Raw genomic sequence first — 22,551 nt, forward strand, 5'->3', positions numbered from 1 at the left:
TTTGCCTGTAGAAGAAGAGAACATATTTCTACCTGACTTAAAAAAGAAATACATCTGCACATCTATACTATTAAAAGCAGTACAGTAATGCAGTACAGTTTGTTTCTTTTATACTGCAGATAAATCTAAATACTTGACTTGATTAGAGAGGTTAACAATCTAAGTAACCTTAACACTCTGTAATTAAGAATTGTTAATCTTATTTAGAAATAATTATACTTCCATGTGTACTGTAATACTGTAAACCTTTCACTTAATATGTGTTAACTCACATCATAGGTCCTTGGTGTATACGGTGTTGGAAAGGACATAAAATTGGAGGCTGAAATATTTACACTGAGCAATTAGTCTCTCTTCATCTCACTTTTATCTTATATCTTTATTTTTTTCTTTCTTTCCCCTTCTCTGAAACAGACCAGAAGTTTTCACCTTGGTCCCCATCGCGGAAGTTCAATGAAGGCAGACGCCTCCCTCCAGCCAGGAACATGAAAGGCTTATCGGGCAGCCGTTCCCAGCACCAGATCCCTTTACCCTATGGCTTGGACTATGACCCCCACGTCCATGACCCCCACGTACACCATGGCTCTGACTCCCGCCACTCATCCTACCTGCTCAGTCCCACAGAGAGCTGCCCCATGGACTTCCACCATCGCTACTCGCCACGCAGCTCCATCCACTCTGACTGCATGATGATGTCCCCTGTCATGATGCCTCCAGTTGCTGTGTCCGACCACATCTCCAGCAGCACCTTCCCCAGAATGCACTACAGCTCTCAGTATTATGACTCAGCCACACGGGATGACTGCGCTGCCATCACAGCCTCTGCCACCTCCCCTGCTGTCGCTGCTGCTGCAGCTGCGGCAGCCGCCTCCTCCCATCTCGCCGGCACCAAGAGCAACCGCCTTCCTGCTAACCTACTAGACCAGTTTGAGAAACAACTGCCACTACACCGTGACGGCTTCCACACGTTACAGTACCAGCGCACCTCCACCACCACTGAGCAACGCAGCGAGAGCCCTGGCCGCATCAGACACCTTGTTCATTCTGTCCAGAAGCTCTTCACCAAGTCCCACTCCCTGGAGGGATCATCCAAGATGAATGGCACAAAAGGTGATATTATGGGAGGTGGAGGAGGGAGTTATCACCACCATGGCCACCACTCCACCAAACATGGTAGCAAGAGGAGCAAGAGCAAAGAACGTAAGCACCGCTCTGGTGGCTGGTGGAGCTCTGACGACAACCTGGATAGTGACAGCACCTACCGCACACCCAGTGTCATGTCGCGACACCATGGGGAACATGTCAGCCACTGCTACCCAGATTCCATGCACAGCCACCACTTTGGAGACCTGTCACTCAAGACCTCTAAGAGTAACAATGATGTCAAGTGCTCGGCCTGCGAGAGCATGGCCATGGCGCCCGAGGGCAAATTCATGAAGAGGAGCTCCTGGTCGACGTTGACAGTCAGCCAGGCCAAGGAGGCCTATAGGAAATCATCGCTTAATCTAGAGAAACCCATGATGCACTCTGACCTCAAGCCTTCATTGCGGACATGTCACTACCTGCAGGTGAGTGGTGCTTTAGTGGACAGAAATCAAGAGAAACAGCATAAAATATTAAAATACAAATTAATGTTTATATGCTACTGCTGGTATATGTCGCCATGTATAGTATACACACTGGTTATATGTTCCACATTTTCAGGAATAGAATTAACAGTTGGCTTTAATGCTCTATCACCTGTGTCTGTTAACCTGTCAATCACATTCACTATTAATGTGAATATGACTGGGCGAAAGATTTCATGTACAATAAGTGGTTTTATTTCTGAAAAATGAACTAGGATTTCACTCATTCCAGTTATTATACATGCACTCAATAGGCAATGCAACATTGACACACAGTAACGGCGCTGCTCTTTCTTTTGTTCAAAAGTTAAAATATGTAGCCTTCGTTTAACCATTCGCTAGGATTCTAGTAATTGTTGGATATCCGTCTCTTTAGAAAGGGCTAACAAAAAAATCTATTCAAGGCTGAATTTCAGTGAGTGATTGAAAGGGCAGTAAATACATATATACCCTGAACATCACCTATCTGAAAATATAACAAACAATTATTGAGATCCATATCCACTTATCCCCATGGAGGACCTTCTGAGTAAAATGCAGTGATTGATGTATTGATTAGAAATCCTGCTAGGGAGGCCTTTCGGATTCCACCTTCCTTTCTCTTACTCTCCTGAGGGCAATTACAGTGTCCAGTGTGAGAAGCCAATATATTTAACCAGGATTCCCTTTTGTGTAGTCACCTCAGGGAGCTATTGTCTATTAAGATGTAGAGATCAATTGACTGAATCAATGTCATAGTGGAAGACTGAAGATAAAGGGCTACCTGAGGAAGACAGCAATGTAGAAAACACACAGGTTTGTTGTCTTAACAAAAATATTTACTGTTCAGTCAGAGCTTATGTAGGATGTTGTGCACTAAAATAGACATAAATTGTGTTATGCTGTAAACAGTTTTTAGGCCTGTCGTTACTATCCCATTGACACATTGAGAGACTGAACTGGTTTAGCCACAGGTACTGGCTTCAAAAACAGTCAAGAGCCAAGTGCTTGATATTGTAAGACGAGATTTCCTTTAAGAATATTTAATTAACAGATTATCTTTTTAGGGTTACTGAAATAAGTTACATATTTGAATTAATTGAGGCTTCATAGTGTATTCTGTTTCTTGAGTTAACAAGGGAACTATCTAACATGTAGTACTCTGCCTGTAATTAAGTAGCAGTTTATCTGTCCATCGAGGCGCGGTACGGTTGCACTCACACTGGTCGAACAAACTAGAATTTAGCCGTAAAAACGTGCTTGGGCACGGTACGGATGGACAGTGTGAGTGCGCCCTTAAGGTTGGCCGAGGGATACGATGATGAGATGATGTAGCACGTACTGAGTACTGAGTTGTCCTACGCTGGGCGGGTCATTAATAAAAACATGGTCAGAGCTGTCTCTGTGCTCTTACTCTATTCACGTCCCAAAAGTACTTTTGTGTAATAACTACGAGTTAACAGTTGATGCTAAGAGAAGCCCAACATTACAATATCATGGATCTCGTTAATTTGATTTATTTTTATTTTTAATATTCAGCACTTAGCAAATGTCCTCATCTAAAGTGACTCATAGTCAGCGCAGCATTAGAATACTGTCATCTTAAATTCCCATTTAAAATAGAATCACCTAAAGTTGATCTAAGATCAGCAAATCATTGCAACACAGTGACAGGGATTTCAGTGTATTCTGTAATGTGAATTAAACTTAAAAAAGGACATCCCCAGGCCTAAATAACATATTCAGGAGTTAGCTGTGCTTTGGAGCTGTGCACCTTCTAAGACATCTCTATCAGGAGACGTTGGCCTAGATTACCCTCAGCCCACCATGGAACTGCTTGTAATGGGGTTGAGAAGATCTGAAGTTGGCCATTATTAAAGCTAGCCCCTACTCCCCCTAAAGATGATGTATGGCTTCTACTAACACTCATTTATCTGCTCTAACCTTTTTTTAACATTGTGCTCTGTTAGGATTGTGTTTCTCCTCACACAATCACACAAAATGCAAAAACGTTGTTGGCAACACTTGAATTTGCACCTAAATCTAGAAAAATTGACAACTGAGTTATATACAATCCAATTCTACTGTCAGCCCTACTTTAACTAATGACAGTAAATGGTTCTGCTCAAAAGCTTCTAGATGTATTTCTGTCTATGCTTGGAGAGGGAGAAATGGTTGAATCTTTGCCCAGTGCCTGCACTTTGATGCTATGGAGTGCACAATTAGACACAGACACACAAACTGCAGTTGTTTGTGTGCCATGGGGACAGGAAGACTCTGTCAATACAGAGAGGCTCTTTCACTGGCATTTCACAAGCTTATGTGTCAGCAGTCAGAGACCCTGCAGCTGCCACATGGGCACATTCTGCACTAAGTGTGCCCACACTGACAGCCTTATTGAGTGGAATACATGAGACGAGATCTGTACACAGGTGATGTGGCGAACGCCCTGTGTGCTCATCGCTTTTATCTGTTTGATGTGTCTGGTTCCTTTAGGTCTGTGTTGACTTTTGATGAGGAGGACAGGTCTGCATTGGGCAAGTTGTTGATATAATCTTGTTCCAGCAAGTATCAAGTCTTCAGGCTAGCTTCCTAAGCCAACAATGGCTTCTCAAAGGTTGTATTAAACAAAATGACTATTACACAAAGAAATCGAGACCATCTTGCAATGGGATCACACCAGCTGCGACGCCAAATCCACCAGCAGCATAAAGTGGTGGGCCAATGGACCCTTCCTTAGCTCCTACCCCCCTAATTCCATTGCTTAGACCACACCCATCTGTGAACTTGAACTTCATTTTTACCTTACTACAAACCTGTAAAGTTTTGTGATTGTATCTTGCACGGTTATTGGGCTAGGGCCATAAAGTGAGGCGCATCCTCCCAACTTCAGGCCCCTTGCTTGGATCACACCAATTTTTAAATGTTCTGTAATCATTTATAGCTATACAGTGATACTGTACAGAGACATTGTGCATTGTGACAATATTACATTGTGACTTCACAAATTTCTTCTTAATCTATTGTCTTGAAAAACAAATAATTTACTTCATATGTATAGGTCTTGCAAAACTAATAATTTCCTTCATATGTATAAGCCTGTTAGCAATCAGTTGCATAAAAAGCCAGCTTGAGAAAACCATTTTCTTTCGAAAAACTTTTGCACTAATTTTAAGATTGACTTTTACTATTAATGAGATGTCTTCTATCGCTTGTCTCCTGTCTTATAGAAATACTTAATTTTCAAAGGATTAAGCTGGGTAAACATATATAAATAAATACTGGTTTGGCCTGGTCCCAAGATCTCGAAGAATGTTTTGAAGGTGAGAAACAGTATTAAACATACAGACATAGCAAACTGTACAAGTTTTCTCCAGTATTCCATAAATCATCTATCCTCAATCAATCAAATCTTCTCACCCTTTGTTGTCAGTACAGAGAGTACAGTGCTTTACCTTTAGTGTAATAATAAAGTCTCTCAGGAAGAGAAAAAAGATTATCCGGGAAGGGAACTTCATCTCCTCTTGATGTCTCTATTAGAGTTCAGCTATCTACTAAAACATCCCTAAAGGTTGAGCTGGTGTCCTGTCTGTGATAAACAGTGGCCATTGCAACAAATTATGTCTCTTGGCGCACCCTACACTAACTGTCTGCCCGAGTAAACCAACAGAGCATTTACCTGTAAATATATACCACGGGTAAAATTAACGAGACAGATTCGGGGTAATAATCTGCACTACTGTCAAAGGTTTAACATTCTGCACTTGCTTAGAGTTACAACAAGCAGGTGACTAAGCTTTTAAAACCTTACTTCAGCATTAAGTTCACTGCATTCAGTGTTATAAATTAGAAATCTATTATTACTTCAACAACTTACCAGCATACAGTGGGAAGAAATGACAGGGCTCATTCAATTACAAACCAGAAGTTGCTCTGCCAGTTCTTACAGGTCAGTGTTTTTTGTGCTAGACAAACATTTACATGTGCTATGTGGTCTTACGAATAACCCTATGCCGTGACAAGATGCTTTATACCAAGGCTATTTTGGTACAAAGCAGTCTCAGTGTTTAGTAGTTACTAATGATGATGTAAAGCTTGCCTGTATAGCTGCCTCAGAGGTACAGCTAAACAGGCTCCTTTGGGTGTAGCATCAAAGCATGCAAAATAAGGTAAAGCTAATGAGCTAGTGCAATGCTTCCATGAGTGATAGCTGCCTTGTTACCTGCTGCCCCAGACGATTGATGGTCATGCATTAGAAGGAAAATTGTTCTTTTATTTTATTGCTCTCTTTAAGCCTGATTCGTTTCCAGACAATTGCTGCATTTTATGCCACTCATGTGGGACAGGATAAATGTATGCAGATTAGTGTGTGATAGTTGTATTGATAGATATTTGAAGGAGGAAATAAGCACGTCAACTAATTTTCATGTTACCCTCCCAAGTAAGGCAGGGTTGCAAAGTACAACCTTTTTTAAGCAGATGACACGACAAGACGATGCCTAATATCACAACATTAGTAAATTGTACGATCACCATTTGTTTTCCTACTCTGAAGTTCCTACTCTGCACTGTTACACTGCAATTTCCTAGCTTGGGATCAATAGAGTATTTCTATTCTATTCTATACACTGGCAACATGGCGGTGAGCCATGCTGCCCAAAAGTAGTTCATTTGTTTTGGATTCAAAGGAGAGTTCTAGTAGCATATGGTCTAAACGCTCCAGAACCCTTTTCATCTTGACTACAAAAACATTTGGGGAAAACATCTGAGTAAAATATACTAGATTAATGATGGTGGAACGCAATGGGTGCTATTATTAGCATCTCTAAATCTCTCTGTTTTTTTTCATTTGCCACCTCTCAATAGAGGAGAAAAATGTTCAGCATTTTAATGTTAAGTACCTTATACTGTTCAGTCTTTCACCTGTCTTCCCTGCTGAAGCAGACTGTCAAGTCAGTAAGTATATTGGACGCTAAAGCGAAGACATGGCCGACAAGACAGATGTGAGTGAGAAAGTATTACTCTACCTCTAGGTGACAAAATGGGTATCAGCCACTCTGCTTTCTGTGAGAACAGTTCAGCAACTGTGGCAGAGAAACGGCAAAGCTATATGATTGGGTAAAGTGAGTAACTGGCAGAGCATTAGGGACAGTGCTGCGCCTGCGGCTGTTGTTTCAAGAGCTAAGGCTGCCCTGTCCACTGGGACAACTGCTACAGCTGCACCACACACTGACACAGTGTTGTACAAGACTGATCAATATTGTGCCAGAGCATGAGGTGTGTGTGACACATTGCCATCGTAAATCCCCATCTTCAGGAACACAAAACCTCATTGTGTTTTTGAGAGGCATTGATTTAGATCCCATGAATAATTTGACTTGTCAATATTAATCACAGTTCAATCTCAGTAAAACCAGGTGAGCTAAAAATGTACAAAATTTATTCAATATGAAAAAAATATATATTTACAGTAGATGTATTCTACATTGATCTCTAACAGAACAAAATCTAATTAAAACCTACTGGTTTTCAGTTCATGAGCACTTGGTTATGTGTTTGTAGCAGAACAGCACACAGTGTACAGTAATTAGAACACAATCACTTAATCACTATGTTAATCCTGATGCTGTAATGTTAAGAATAGTCACTGTTTACACTTATTGGAAAAATCAACACAAAAGCTACTTATGCTACGTGATGTCATGGCAGTGATCATATGGCTGATGATTTATTGCAGTTTTTGTTCAGATTCAGGTCCTGTATATCAGTCAACGCTAATTTAAGAGCTTGTGGGTTTTTTTGTATTATCAGTGATGCCATTAATGACAGTGTGCTGATGTAAAAAGTTACAGCCCTAGCCTCAGGGGTATGAATGGCAGCCTTAGCTGTGCAAGCATAAAAAATACACCCACTGTATCACCGACATGAGTGTGAGGGAAATTCTATTAATCTTTTTCTACAAATCCTTGAATTAAGCACGTTCATGTTTTGATTTGCAATATGAACGCTATTCTCAAAGGTTGTTTTACCCTTCTCATTCAACTGGTTTGATGATCCTGCAGATGTTTAGTACTATTTGAGTTCCTTCTAGAAATATGCTGATGAATCTCACACACTACATCATATTAATTTTCTTCCAAACCAAAAACATGAACTCTATTAAAATTAATGAATGGAAGGCTAGGTTGTGGATATTACTAAAGTTATATAGTTGTTGAAATGCTGACATACTGCTGACATAATTGGTGAAAGTGGAAAACTTGATATTGATTAGAATGTATTTAAAGTTGTATACTTCATAAAATGTTACAATTAATTTAAATAATGGATCTACCATCGTTAATTATCAAACCTAAAAATCTGAAGGAAACCTATGTGAACATACCTGGACTACAGATGCCTTGCTGTTAAAGCTGGGAGAGGCAGAATGCAAGAAAAACGCCAGGATATGAAGTAAATTGAGATCTCTTTCTGCAGCGCTCCCCCTCTCTGTCCTTAGCCCCTTCACTAGACAAGTACAAGACTGATACATGCAGCAACATTTATCCATCACCTAAACGCTTCACTGATATTGATTCATGTTTTATTCTTTTTTCTACAGTCTGTTGTTTAATTGTGATTTGTTTGACTCTAACAATAAATGTGTCAACATTGGCGAAGCGTCTCATACATGGAGAGAAATTGTTGCCAATACTTTAGCCTCCTCGTCTGATGAGCACAGTGCAACAAGTTGATTTTAATGTTGATTCATCTACGGCCGTCGCCACTCTCACCGAGAATCTGCGCAACTGGGGTTGGCCTTTAGCCTACCACCCATGAATACCGGCTCATTGGTCGCATTTACGTTTCCTCTCACATGGCCGGTGTCTCCTCGTTTGTAAGGAAGCAGTAGGCGGTGCTGGGGCTTTGGCCTCAGGTTGCAGTAGCAGGTTATGCTGCCATCTGAACAAGGGGACACCAGAGGCTGTGTGAGAGGAAACGTAAACACAGGAGACCAGCCAGGCTGCTAAGTTAAAGTCTAACCAGCAGACCAGCTCTCCCAAAAGCAAACTGGACTACATTTTTATACAGTTTCATCCCTCTATGGACGGACTTTGGTCACAGAATGTCAGTTAAAAATGTAGCAAATAGGCCATGATTTCAAATGGCATAAATAGAGACTGTGTCTGATGTTTCAGCTGCATAGAGAGAAACAGAGATCATGTTTGAATTCTTCAGAACCATGGAGAGAGCACAATGAAGCAGCTTCTGTGTGGTCCTCCAGGGGCCACATGCAGTGATGACATAAATAACAAGAAAAGAAAACAAATTTAGAATTATATATATTATCAGCGTCAGTTTTTGTTTAATTTTCATTATTCCTTCCAAATATAAGGAAAATGTGTTTTTGAATAAAAAAAAATATAATTAAAACTTTTTTTCATTTTCAAAAAGTATAAACTATATAAAAAAATCTTAGTTAAAGTAAGAACAGTTGGTTTAAATAAATCATAATAAAACAACAAAATCTAAGATTTTCACAAATAAAATTAATATAATTACTGAAAATCAATTCTTCATTACTGGAAAAGGAAATATAAATACAGTGACATTTTGTCTCGTAATGCTTTACTTCAAACACTTCAGGTGCGCAAAACAAGTAGTAGCTCATTGTCAAATTCCATTGTTGCTTCAGGTAAAGCTATTCCACCAACTGTAGTTAATGTTTTTAAGACGAATGATGCAAAGTGCCTGTTCATGGTTGCAGATAAGAACTTAGAGAAACCAACTGGATGTGATTCTCATGGGTAGGATAAGGTTAAACATTGAGCTTGTTTAATTTGAGAGCCCAGGCTCAGAGGGGAATGAAATGGAGGTGGAGATTGAAACCAGGGATGTGAATCAGCTTAATTTTATGTTTAGGGAAAAACCAACCAGAGCTTAACCGACTACTTGTCTGATACAGTTCTCACACTCGTTTGACTAAATGAGCCCCGTCGTACTTGCAAATAATATCTCTGATTTAGCTCACTGTACAAGCCTGATATTTTGTCTCTGACCAGGACAACCCACTGTTACATCATCAAGTCTGCACAGATACTGGCTCCAGTAAACAATATAATCGTATCTGTATAAATGTGTATGTGGTATTCAATGCAAGATTGATATCTCCCTCAGGTGCCACAGGATGAGTGGGGAGGATACCCAGGCGAGAAGGATGACGAGATCCCTTGTCGGCGGATGCGCAGCAGTAGCTACGTCAAAGCTATGGGAGAGGTGGATGATGAAAGTGGTGACTCTGACACCAGTCCCAAGACCTCCCCACAGAAGGCCATTCCGTCTGATGCTCTCGTCCTCAAATCAGCCATGCAGAGACCCCATTTAGACTCCCACAGGTAGGCCTGGCTACCTTACTTAATGTGTCCATGACAAAGCCATGTGCTGATTTCAGTTTATCCCAATTAGTTTTCATGGAGTCATTAAAGTATTATGGATGTTGAAAAGCATTTTAGAAATTTTAGAAATTTACCTTATGAAACTGTCAGTCTTTAGAATATATTATTATTAATAACAACGGCTCAGGAATTGGTAGTTGCTTTGTGGTCAACAAAATTACCCTAAATTAACTATTGCTGACATGCAAGGGCTTACATTTTGTTGCAGTGTGTCTTTAGTGACTTTGAGGAGTCAGGAATTTGACTTTTGGCTCCAGTGACTGACACAGATAGTGGTAAATGGTACTAAAACTGTACAGAAGGTTAAGATAATGTCTTTACATCGGCCCATGCTCACCAACACTCAAAAATTGACGGTGGCGAAGCTGACATGCAGGGCGTTGGTGCAGGAGTTTTATGCACAACTGACTTGCACTTTAACTCCTAACTAAATTCCGCTGTAAGTGTCTAAAAAACATTCTGCGGTAAAAAACATTTAGTTTTCAGAATGGGTTCCAAGAAAGAGCATGCAAATAGGTTTGTATACATTCTTCCTTCAAGAAATATTTACATTACAACCTACTCGAAATTTGAATTCACAGCCTCAGCCTTTTTGTTTCGATAAATCTAAGCCATCTAAACACTGACTCACTACTTTGTCGACATACTGTCCAAGTAAAACTGTTGTTTGTTGACACTGTTCTACTGTCCCTGAGAGATTTGAAGGTTTTACATTTTGTGATTCCAAGTGAAGTTGCTTGGCAACAAAATGAGAGGACAGGTTTTGGTTATTGTTTTACATCATTTTATGCATATCGGAATAACTGTATTATGCTGCTATTTACTTGTTTTATAACCACCTGACTAACTTGCTCTTGAGCATTGTTGGATAAGCCTTCATTTGACTGTTTCATGAGATCGGGTAAAGCAGCTGCTCTGCTGAATGTCGCAGTACCAAATGGGTTTTGGGTTTGTGACCTTTTTAATCGGCTAGTCCCAATATTTGCCAAGATCTTACGCAGGCAATGTTCCTCATCTTATCAGTGTTGACAGGTCTATAGCAAAACTGTCACATTTATGCAATGTCAGACTCAAGAGTAGGCTTAAATGCACCTAGACTTACTGGATGGGGAAAAGTGTTGTGCATACATTGAGTGCATACATTAAATTGTGTTAAGGTATACTGTATGTTGAGAAACATAAGGTTGGAGAATTGTTTGAACAGTAATAAACGAAGTGCTGAGATGTCTTATTCTCAGAAATATTTTTTTCTTTTTGCATTAAATAAGACAATCGTGGAAAGAAACACAGATGAAGTGGTACATCTAGCTAAAACTAATACAATGTAAAACAACAGACTTGTAATAAATCCTACTTTCATGAAGGTTACAAGGTTCCGTTTTTGTTGGAACAACAATGAGCAAAAGTTTGTTGTATTTTTTTTACACTCATTGACACATACTGTATGTGGTGGAAAGGATTTATCAATACGAATTGATACTCAGTAAACATAGAAATAATATGTTGCAAAAGCCTTTAATATATAAAACAACTTTTGTGCACAATCTGTATTTCAAGAGTAACTTAAAGGTCTACAGCTGCCTCAATCATTTAGGGTGTTTGTGTTATTGTGTAACTTTGAGGAATCCCAACTAACCCTTTAAAACACCAAAGTCACACAATAACGCAAACAAAGTAACCAATGAGGTAGTGAAAATATAGTTAATATAGGGTACACTTAAACTGATATAGATTATTTTTGACTGGCTTTTGTTTAGATGACTATATATGTTCTGCTGCCCCCATCCACAGCAGTTATTTGCTTAGCTTCTGTGCCGGTACTATTTCCTGCTTCTCCAAACTGAGTGCATGCAGACCGCCATCAACTGTAGGTAATACACTGACAATGAATAAGTACTTTGTACATCCCCACTTGTAAAAAATTTAAACTATCCCTTTATCACCAGGCTGAAACTGAAAACCAGCCCTCTCTGGGTGACTTCACCTGTACTAAACTGCAGCAAAGTGAAAAGTTAAACCACTATGATATCTCTGGTGACATGTATCTGTTGCTCACTAAAGCAGCACAAACCACCTAATATTCCATTACAGAATTACACTAACCATTCATACCGTGCCCAAGCACAATTCACGGCTAAAGTCTAGTTCGTTGACCAGTGTGAGTGCAACTGTACCTTGCCTAGGCACAACGGACATTTAAAAAAAAAAATGCAGCCAAAGGGTTCGTGGTGGTCTGATGAGGAGGTGGAATGTTTACTGCAGATTTGATCAGATGAAAATATTCAAAAGCATATGGACAAAATGCACAAAAACTCTGAGCGGTGATGACGTATTTGTGACCCAGAGGATCCTGTTGCTTCACCTTCACATTCCCACTAAGCATATTGCTGCTAGGCTTGTTTTTAATCTGGTCATTGTTTCTGTGACTGTTTTTTCAGGCAGTGTGGCTGTCAGACATAGCCAAATTAACCTGGGGAGGTGTCATGCATCTGTCATCCCTACTGCCACGTGCTATTTTTGTTACCATCATCTCAATGGGGTTCTGATCAGTTTGGCTTTTGTCCACAAACAAATCAGCTCTCTTGCTTTTTAGCCTCTGGTGGAGAATGTTATAATCTCTTTACTGTTGCAGCTCCTTGCTCTCCCTTGCTTGTTTCTCTAATCAAAACCGTAGAAAAGTTGTAGACATGTTCTCTATAATTTTGGGATGAAAAACTGTTTTCTCATAGCACTCCTGGAGCTAAACTAAACACTAACAATGCAAGTCATTAAAAATAGTTCAGTGTTGATCTTAGCCATTCAGTTGCTGTCATGAGGAGATGAGTCATTCAAGTGGCTGATATACATCCTGGATAGAAATACTCGCTCTTAAACCATACCAAACAATAGACTCTCCATGCCCATAGATGGTAGCAAGTAGATTTGTTAAGTACATTATTATCCAGTAATATTACATGTGTGGCTTTTGAACTGTGCAATCGTATCTATCTCTACCCCCTGTCCTTGTTCAGCCACGGCTACCACTTGCAAACCACAAGAGATATGCGACCCCACCCTAGTGTCACGCTGGACCCTGCCGCCTTTCACCCCCCACCCTTCCGCTCTCGCAACCAGAGCTACATGCGCGCCGTCAGCACCCTCAGTCAGGCTAGCTGCGTCAGCCAGGTGAGTCTTAAACACATACATTGCACAGAAGCAACACCCTAGAAACATTAATGAGAGCTTAGGCCATGTTGTTTTATATGGAGTTGCTTTGTATAGAGGGAATTACAGAGACAGACAGAGACACATCAATAGGTGTCCATATTGGAGGTCCACAGCTGATTGTTTAGTAGACAAAGCCATGGCTGTCACAACTGAAGTCAATTGGCATAGTTAATTTGTGCTGTTCTGGACTGACAATTGAAGATTTAACTGATAGGCTACCTCTGAATTCAACTCTAGACACAGTCTAATGTTGTTTACATTTTGTTTTATATAAGTGTTTCATGTTATCAAGAAAAATGAACTTGTACATAATTGAGAAACTAAGATATCAGTTTTACACCAGACCGTCTGTATCCTTATTTGGCTTGAGGATGTCTTAAATAGACCATTTATAAACGATTCATCACTCTCCTGCTGCTGTGGCATGCCAGCAAATTAGCTAGCTAACAATGCCAAAAGCAGCGGTTTGTTTTGATTAACTGAGCGTATCTTTCTATCACTAATGTTTAGAATTAGAGACTAGGGCTAGAGACACAGTAACTTCATGTCTAACCTTACACACCCACCTTTTCAGTCATCTCCCTTTTTCATACCCTGCTATAAATCTATACAGTTGGATCAATTGTGCAAGTCTGTTTTGGACCTCCATGATGGCACAAGACGTGGTTTCTATGAAGATTTGTGACACAACAAGAAACCCTCCATAAGGAGAAGGGGTAACGAGGAGAGATTTTGTCTATAGGAAGGGTTGTTCAATTAGCTTACTTCTGCTGGTGCTAACATAGTTTAATAACAGTAGAAAGGGTCTTTAGTAATAGTGAAACCCAGCTCTATTCTGTAATATAAGGACATAATCGGATAAACAACTCATATTATAGTGACATGATTTTGTTGCATGTTCTTGAAAACAAATGAACTCATCTTGAGTCAGCTACGAGAATATATATCTGTAAGACTTCCTAGAACTACAAGATAAAGAATTGAGACTGCAGTGTCTTATCTATTTCCATGTAGTAACATACAGTATATAGAACATAGTATTGCATTAGGTAGTGAATGGAATGTTTTATAACACGATATTTTCCTGATTGTTTTCTGTTGTCATCTGCCTTTTTTTCATTTGATCTTGACATTTATTCAGTTTAAGGTCGGAATGACAGTGCCATTTCCTTACGCTAACACTCCTTCATATTTGCTGTGCAAAGGGGAAGAATCAAAGTGAGAAAGAGAAAGGAAGAGGAAAAATTAAGGACTGCTATTCCTGTTTTTGTCTCTCAGGTGAGTGAGACTGAGGTCAATGGCCAGTTTGAGTCAGTTTGCGAGTCCGTTTTTAGTGAAGTAGAATCCCAGGCCATGGAAGCCTTGGACCTGCCTGGTTCGTTCCGCACTCGAAGCCACAGTTACCTCCGTGCAATTCAGGCTGGTTATTCCCAAGATGACGACTGCTTGCCTTCAATGACATCCTCCACTGTCACATCAACTCTCAGATCCACAACAGGTAAAACAATCCCCCCCTAAATGAGAGAGGGCTTAGACTACATATCCTCATACATCCTATACATGCGCACAAACTTGACATACCTACATATGTACAGTGGGGAACCCTTGAGCTTCAGAGATGCCGGGCTGAATGATCCCAGTTATTTTCTTTGGAAGCTATGGTGTGCGTGTGTTTGTTTTTGCCTCTGCATACTCCCGAGTGTTTAGATGGATTTGCTTGTGTGTTAGTTTGCACGATTCACGCATCATTAGCCAAGCTTCTGGTTGGTCACTTGTGGTGTTGCCAAGCTGTAGACTATGAAAAGGGTGGGAGGATCACATAAACACTGAGATGGCAACACACGCTCACGGTACACAATATGACAACACAGCACAGCCACATTACATGGCATGCCTAAGAGGAACAGACCTTACCCTGAGCATGTTAAACTGTGGTGTTATATATATGTGTTGTGCAAAGCCTGTGAGTTACTTAGGGAGGGATAAAGACGGGCCAGGGGTAGGGGAGCAGTAGGTTGTTGACATTTGTGTTGAGGATACACTGGATAAGCCATCTGCTTGTCCTCCCCCTGCTCTGTTGCACCAACACATTTGCATATGCTTTGTAACTGATCTGGTTATTGACCTTATAAAATTAAAGAAAAACGATCTTGTAACCAATTAAAGGTAAGTCAACAACCTCTAGAGATAAGAACACATGAACAAACATGGGCTGGTTGCACAAAGGAACCGTCTACTGACGGTATATTCAAGTCTGAGAGGTACAATCTTTGATTATTTACAGTATTGTTGTATTGTGTTGCACGAAACTCAAACTTTTGAGCAGCAGTCTCAGTCAAAATAACTAATAAATTGTATGTCAAGTTTATTACAGGACTTCCTAAAATGTCTTAATCACAGTCGTCCTCAACTGCATGTTTCTAGTTTTCTAAACTTGATTTCATTGGCCGTACTCTATTGTTAACTACAATTACAATACGACAGTAGACCCAGACTCAACATGTTTCTTGAAAACAGCACATTTTGTTTATGGGCTTGTATTTGTCCTACAACGTGTCTTAATACAACATGCAAAGATTTCAAGGTTTTATGCGACACAATGCCAGCAATACAAAATTAGCATTTCAGGTTCTTTGTGCAAGCAGAGTCTTTGCAGTTACTCCCTCACTAAGTGCATTTGGTGTTTACCTGCAAGAGTAAAGCTATGAACCCTATTGAAACATTTTTCTTTAAATACCTGAATTTTTTTAATATTATGACCTGGATTTGTATTGTTTTTATACACCTTTCTGTCAATTTGATATTGGAGACATTTTCACTTTTACTCATTTTGTGGGTTTTGTTTTTTTGTGCAATCTGGACTTTTGTTTTTGGAATCCTTTCATCTTCAATTTAGTTTCCATCTACGATTTCTTCGATGTGACAGAAGTACTGAGGATAAAGGAGTGTCCTCCAATCCCACTGTCTTATTTGCTGAACTCTATTCATTTAACTCTCTGCTCCAAATCTGTAAGCTCTATGTGGACTAAAACACCCAATTGACTGTACAATATGTTGTGAAGTTGTATTCTGAAGATTGGCATGATGCATCAATTATAATGTCAGAAAAGGTTATAGCAACCCAAAGGATTTCCTGGATGGTGATTAATTATATACAGTACCTCCCAGTCGAGCCATACTGTAAATTATATTTTTCCTTCGGTGTTCTCTTTGCACTGATCTGAGGGAATAGTTTAATTAAACTTATCCAGACTACCTTGGCTAAGAAAAAAAACATTGATTCCTGGAATCATGTTTTTATGATAGCATTTAGTACTAGTTTATAAAAGAATTGTAAGTGGCTAATGAACCAAACCCTGTGTGAGGCTAGTGGGCCCTTGAGTGGGAAAGGAATCCCATGATGCTCCATAGGGCAGACGAGCAGCAAACCCCTCTTCCATTTGACCATCCATCTCTTGAAGGATAACCAGGGGAATGAACAACTGGAGGCATCAGTGATGATTGTTGCAGGTATTTTAATGTTGACACGCATACATATATCTATGTATATGTGTGTTTTTGCACTGCCTTCTCAGTAAAAGTAATAGATCATAGAGTTTATATACATATAGTTGGTAGAAATATCTCATCCTAAGTAGCAGGAATGGTTTCAAACAACTCACAAAACCTCAGACTCTCTGATTTCTTCTTTAAACCTTGATACCTCTGAATATTGATTACAGCAATGTGAGGCTAGCTTTTGTGAGCTGTTTACCATGTATCTATTTTTAAGTGTGCTTAGACCACATTGTAAGTGTAAATGTATGAGAGATGTACTTCAGAACCTTTCAGAATGTTTTCATATGGCAACCATAAAATAGCACTGAATGTTATCACATTGCCACTGTCTCCGATAATTTGTGAGAGAAGCATGTGTCTTCTGTACATGTGTGAACTTTATTTTTTTCTTTCCATAAAATCTGACTTCTTCTAAAAAAGGCCACACGTGGCAGTCTAACCCTTGGCATTGAGTCTGTCAGCTGTCTTTGACTGTGGGATTGCAGCCACTCCCCTGGTGCAGCCCCAAAGGGGGGATTGACCCCTCCGGGTTACTTACTCTACATGGTCTAATCAGCCACCTTGGACCTGATATGTTCAATAGGGTTCATATCTGCTTCTTGACCCAGTGGGTTGGGTATCTTCTACTCCCTTTACATCTTTTCTTTTGCACAAAATGGCACAAATATAAACATTTGGAAATGTTTTGAGAAAAGGGTTTCTCAGAAAATGAATTCATGATCTGATAATGATTTTATGTATTTTATGTTTAATTCCACTCTTTGCTGTGCTGTGCAGTGAAAAGATGGAAAGAAGCCTTGAGATGACTGAGAAGGCAGTGTAAAAACATTGTGAAAAGCCTACAGTATGTGAGTTTAATGCAAATCATTTTTAGTTTTAGTTCATTTAAGGTACTCAAGAAACTATTTTGAAAAAGGTACTTTATATTCTGTAGCTCTATTACTTGGAAGTTCCTCCAAATTTTTACTGACGATAAGCAACTTCCAAAAACATGTTATAAATTCCAATAACAGTATTCTTTAATTGTGAGTGGGTTAACATGGACATGAGTATCCCATTTATAAGGCTTATCCCAGTTACGATCATACGCAGGATATGATGTTTACATGAGCACAGAGAAATTGCATTATTCATATCTCTGTGAGGAGCCTTCGTGCTTTATGCAAAAAATGTGATGACGTAATTTTTGGCTTGCGCAGCCTTGCACCAGGGACACTACAGTAAGGATAAACCTAGCTTAGTAACGAGGATTGCCATTGACGCAATTTTGTAAAACCAAGATGGCTGTGGGACTTTCTGCTGAACGGCACACTGTAGTTTGTTTACATTTGTCTATCGCTCAGCGCTACCTTAATAACCGGGATAAGGTCTATACATGCAACTGTACCCTGGATTCTGTCTGCCATGCTGCCATATTATTTGACTTTATTAACCAGAAAATTATAGAAAATCCACTTGAATAAATTACATTAATTAATTATACAATGTCAAATTATAAGATATAGGCTAGACCTACATACATGTTGTATGTGATATCAAACGTCTAAATTACCCCAATAGAATAATAGCTACATAAAGAGCTAAATAAATATTTTTTTGAAAATACCATTACAAAAATGCATCGAGGCCTGAACCTATAAATGCATAATGTGAATCAAATAAAATGAGAAGTAGCCATTGTAATTGTTACAATGTTGCTTGTTAGTGATATTCTATTTCCTTTACTATGGCAACCTGTTGGAATGTTTCTCAAATGCCGGAGCCGTCCCTACAGCCGCCGCTGCTTAAAATAGCCTACATATAAAATGTATGAATTCTTGAATATGTTAATAATAAATCGATCTCTTTTTAACTGTTAGTCTGACTGAATGAGCTTTAATTGACCTTTATGAAACTGATTTACCCCCGACTGATTTGTTAGGCTCATTCAAGTCAGGTTTTGGACTTTAAGCCTCGCTTTTCTTAGCTGCCTTTATGGAACGAGCCTCAGATAATAAACGGGATACTCATGTCCATGTAAACACTCATTCTTCAAAAATGGACATACATTTTCTTAACATTTGTAATTTTATGACACTTTGCAGTTACCTTTGTACAATTCTGGTGTAGATGCAGTTGCATTTGAACTGCAGTTAATGTCTCACCCCTGATAAAACACTACATTTTTAGAAACAAACGGTATATAATCGGGTCTGATCATATATGTGGATATTTATATATAAATTGTTAATATATATATATATATATATATATATATATATATATATATATATATATATATATATAAATAATATTTGAAATTACTTGCCACTCACATAGTGTATGTTTTCCATAGATATGTGCTTATTTTCAAGTTCAGCATCCAAATCAAATCACACTCCAGCTGTTCCTTTCACTTTGAATGTCCTTCTGTTTGCATATTCAAATTTTCTTCCAGAGGGATATGATGTTTTGGATGGGACCTCTTTACTAAATGAAGACATGATAGAGGATGATGACGGTGCTAGCTCCTCTGCCTATGTGGAGCTGGAGAGGCTGGAGAGAGAGACTGCTGCTGCTCGCAGCCATCACAGTACTAGCTCCACCGTAACAGCCATCTCTGTCCCACCGGCATCCCCACCTTCATACAGGGTCCCTTCTGCCTCACCCATAACCTCTGAGCCACCGGTCCCTCAGGCCATTCAGGCCTTCAAAGAGTCTGCTAACATGGTCGCAGCCTTCAACTTGCAGTGGAAGGATGAAATCTCAGCAATGCGCTATGAACTGGCAGAGCTGCGTAGGGACGTCTGTGGGGAATTGAAAACTTTCAACAGTAACTTCTTCAACTTTACTCAGTGCTACAACATGTGGACTTTGTGCCGGGAGCCTTGCAGCGACAGCACTACACAAACAGACGACAGAGTGTCCATAGGAATTCAAGCAGGCTCAAGTTGGTCCTTTCGACAGAATACAGAGGACAAGTCAGTGATGTGCCAACCAGAGCCGGCACCCTTCAGTATTATGGATTTGATCGACCCACCTCGAATTGAGATAATACAGGGAACCCCTGAGAGCACGCCAGAGGGGTCGGGCAGCCCTGCCAGCCCCATTCCAATAGAAGATTTCCCATGGGAGATCAACAAAAAGCAAAAGGCCCAAAAGCAGTCAGACACAGGTGGCCACACTGGTGGTCACAGAAGCGCCAGTCTAGAACTGTGGAGCAGGAAGTACACCAGTGGGCCCATGTCATATCTGTCTATGTCATTCTAATCATTCCCATTCTACGCATACTGTAAAATGACACGAGGAAGCCAGGGTAAACACCTGACATTTATCAAGAAAAGCAGGGCCGAGCTGTTAGATGTCCCTTTACTCTATGCAGACAAAGAGTCTGTCATCTCTTGAACAGGTTACAATGTTGTTCAAGCAATCTTTTAACAAGTGTCTTGGTGACCCATGGAAAAAAGAGAATGACTTTGTTTTAAACAAGGATGAGGTTACATAAGAATGTGAGAGAGAATGTGGCGGACGTTTGGATCCTCAAGTGCCAATAATTGCAGCATCATCTTCCCTCTGCTGTCTTAAATACCCAACCTTCAGAGAAAAAGTCAATTTAAGTAAATATGATAATCTGAGGGTCATTTAATTAGAAAATAATCAATCAATAATCAGCCATAGTGAGGTGAGGCATAAATTGTTTCTGCAAGTGAATAGCTCATGTTCATTCCAGTTTCTCTTTCTGTAGAAACATTCTCCTAAGCACCTGAGTATACTGAAAAAATACTGTGAATAACTTTATAAACCCTAGTTTTTTAATGAATGCATCAAAGATGAATACATTATTTATGAATATATTGATATATCATTTACCTTTAAGTTCGTTCAATATAAGCATTCCTTTCCCATGGCCTTCATCCATTTTGTAGCCAGTTCCAGTTGAAATGGGCATTTAGAAAATTTCCGCCTTAAAAGGTTTTCTCAAGCGTGAACTGGTGAACCACACAGCATAAAGAAGTAACAGTAATAATTTGATAAAAAGTAGAAAGTGCTAAAAGCAACTTAGAATGAAACTTTGGAACACTTGGAACACTCTATGGATGACACTGTCTCAAGGCTTTGTGGAGCCCAGTTCAGACCAAAGATTTGCAACGCAACTGTTTTCCAACGTCGCAGGTGAAAGTTGCAGCGGTGTGAACTGACCCGTCTCGTTGCGAATCTTGCCGGCTGATGTTGTCGCCTGTGATTCACTTGTCAAATCGCCGTGAGCTGGTTTTAGAACGTAACAAACGTCACCTGTTTCAATAGACAATTAAGTCCTTGCAAAGTCCATTAGTCAAGTCTGACAAACAGTCAACTGGTTGAAAAGGCAGTTATGTATAAAGGCTCAACGAACGTGTGTGTGTGAAAGAGAGAGAGAGAGAGAGACGGAGAGAAAGAGAGAGAGTGGAATGAGCAACACAATGAATAAGGAGAGTGAGCGCAGTAATCCAGAACAAAGCAGTGAATCAGGGAAATAAAACTTCTATTTTCACCGTTTCATCACAACTAGAAATGCAGCTGTAGCAAGTTTCTCACTATCTCTGCCCTCATTTATATTGTATAATGCTACAAATTATATCCAGCTACAAGCCTGAAAAGTCGGAGGTCAGAACAGAAGTACAGAGAGGCGTTGCTATGGAGACGATACAGCATCTCGTCTCATTGGTCTGAAGGTTTCAGAACGTTGCAGACCTGCACGTTGGAAGTAGTTCAAAGTTTCAACCTGTTGCGTTGTGAATCTCCGGTCTGAACTGGGCTTTAGTCCCTGGCTAAAATTGTGTTACGATGAATCATTTGTGACTGACTTTTAAATCGAAAATCATGTGGAGAGGAAAACAGTGAGATAGATTCAAAGTGTAGTAGGAATGTATTGGCATAAGGTCATTCTTGCACAAATTGCATTCACGTTCAAAATCTGTATACTGTATGTATATAAATGTACCATTTTGTATATAGAGAAACTTATATTCAATACTTGTACTGTTTGCAGTTATAAGCATACTCATTTCTGACAACACAGAGGGGTTAGAATAGCAGCACCTTTTCGAGTATTTGAGGTCTGTCTTCATATATTTCATCATGTTCATCGTCTAGCTGTTTGTGCACCTCATAAGGAAGTTGGTAGTTCATACCAGTGTTTCACTTATTGTTTTTCGTGCAGTGGTGACTTGAGGTTCTTAAATGTTAGGTTAAGTGTCTTACCTATCCATTCATTTTTATTTTTAGAGAAAAAGAAACATCTCACAATTACCGAATTGGATTTATTGTTTTGGTAAATCAAGTAAAGACATTAGGACTAAATTCTACCATATTCACCTTTTTTTAAATGCCACATTTCTCTAGTAATGGTGGACTTTTTCATGCTGGGGTGGTTCATCACTGCTGAAAGATAACAGAGAAACATTGGTCCCTATAAGTAGACAATCAGAGCCACTGAGGGCCTCTACCTCTCCCACATGTCCCCAGAGGTGCAGTATAGTACCAACGAATGTACTAACACCGCCTCACTAGTGATGGCTTAGCTGGGCTCCTGTCAGACTTTATTGGGTGGGAGCCCTTCTATCATCTGCTATATTTGGCCAATTGCTCATTTTGTCTGTTACTCATAAAATAATACTTGCTCATTAGCCACTGGCATTCCCACTCATGTGGTCCATTGTCTCACTGTATCAACATGGCGTACCAAAGTTACTGTAATAGCCTACTTGAGGCCCATGGAACTGAGG

At 39.7% G+C, this 22,551-nt stretch overlaps 1 protein-coding gene across 1 annotated transcript; it reads left to right on the forward strand.

Annotated features, from left to right (window-relative positions):
• Nucleotides 1–485: 485 nt before the first annotated feature.
• dlgap2b (discs, large homolog-associated protein 2b) lies at nucleotides 486–20,056 on the forward strand (the record flags this gene model as incomplete). The annotated part of the gene is made up of 5 exons (XM_083934430.1): nucleotides 486–1,568; nucleotides 9,765–9,982; nucleotides 13,054–13,207; nucleotides 14,528–14,747; nucleotides 19,245–20,056. The coding sequence occupies 5 exons, from the start codon at nucleotides 486–488 to the stop codon at nucleotides 20,054–20,056; spliced, it is 2,487 nt and encodes an 828-aa protein (XP_083790556.1).
• Nucleotides 20,057–22,551: the final 2,495 nt, after the last annotated feature.

The sequence above is a fragment of the Echiichthys vipera genome (genome assembly GCF_963691815.1).
Source record: "Echiichthys vipera genome assembly, chromosome: 19".
Taxonomy (NCBI): Eukaryota; Metazoa; Chordata; class Actinopteri; order Perciformes; family Trachinidae; genus Echiichthys; species Echiichthys vipera.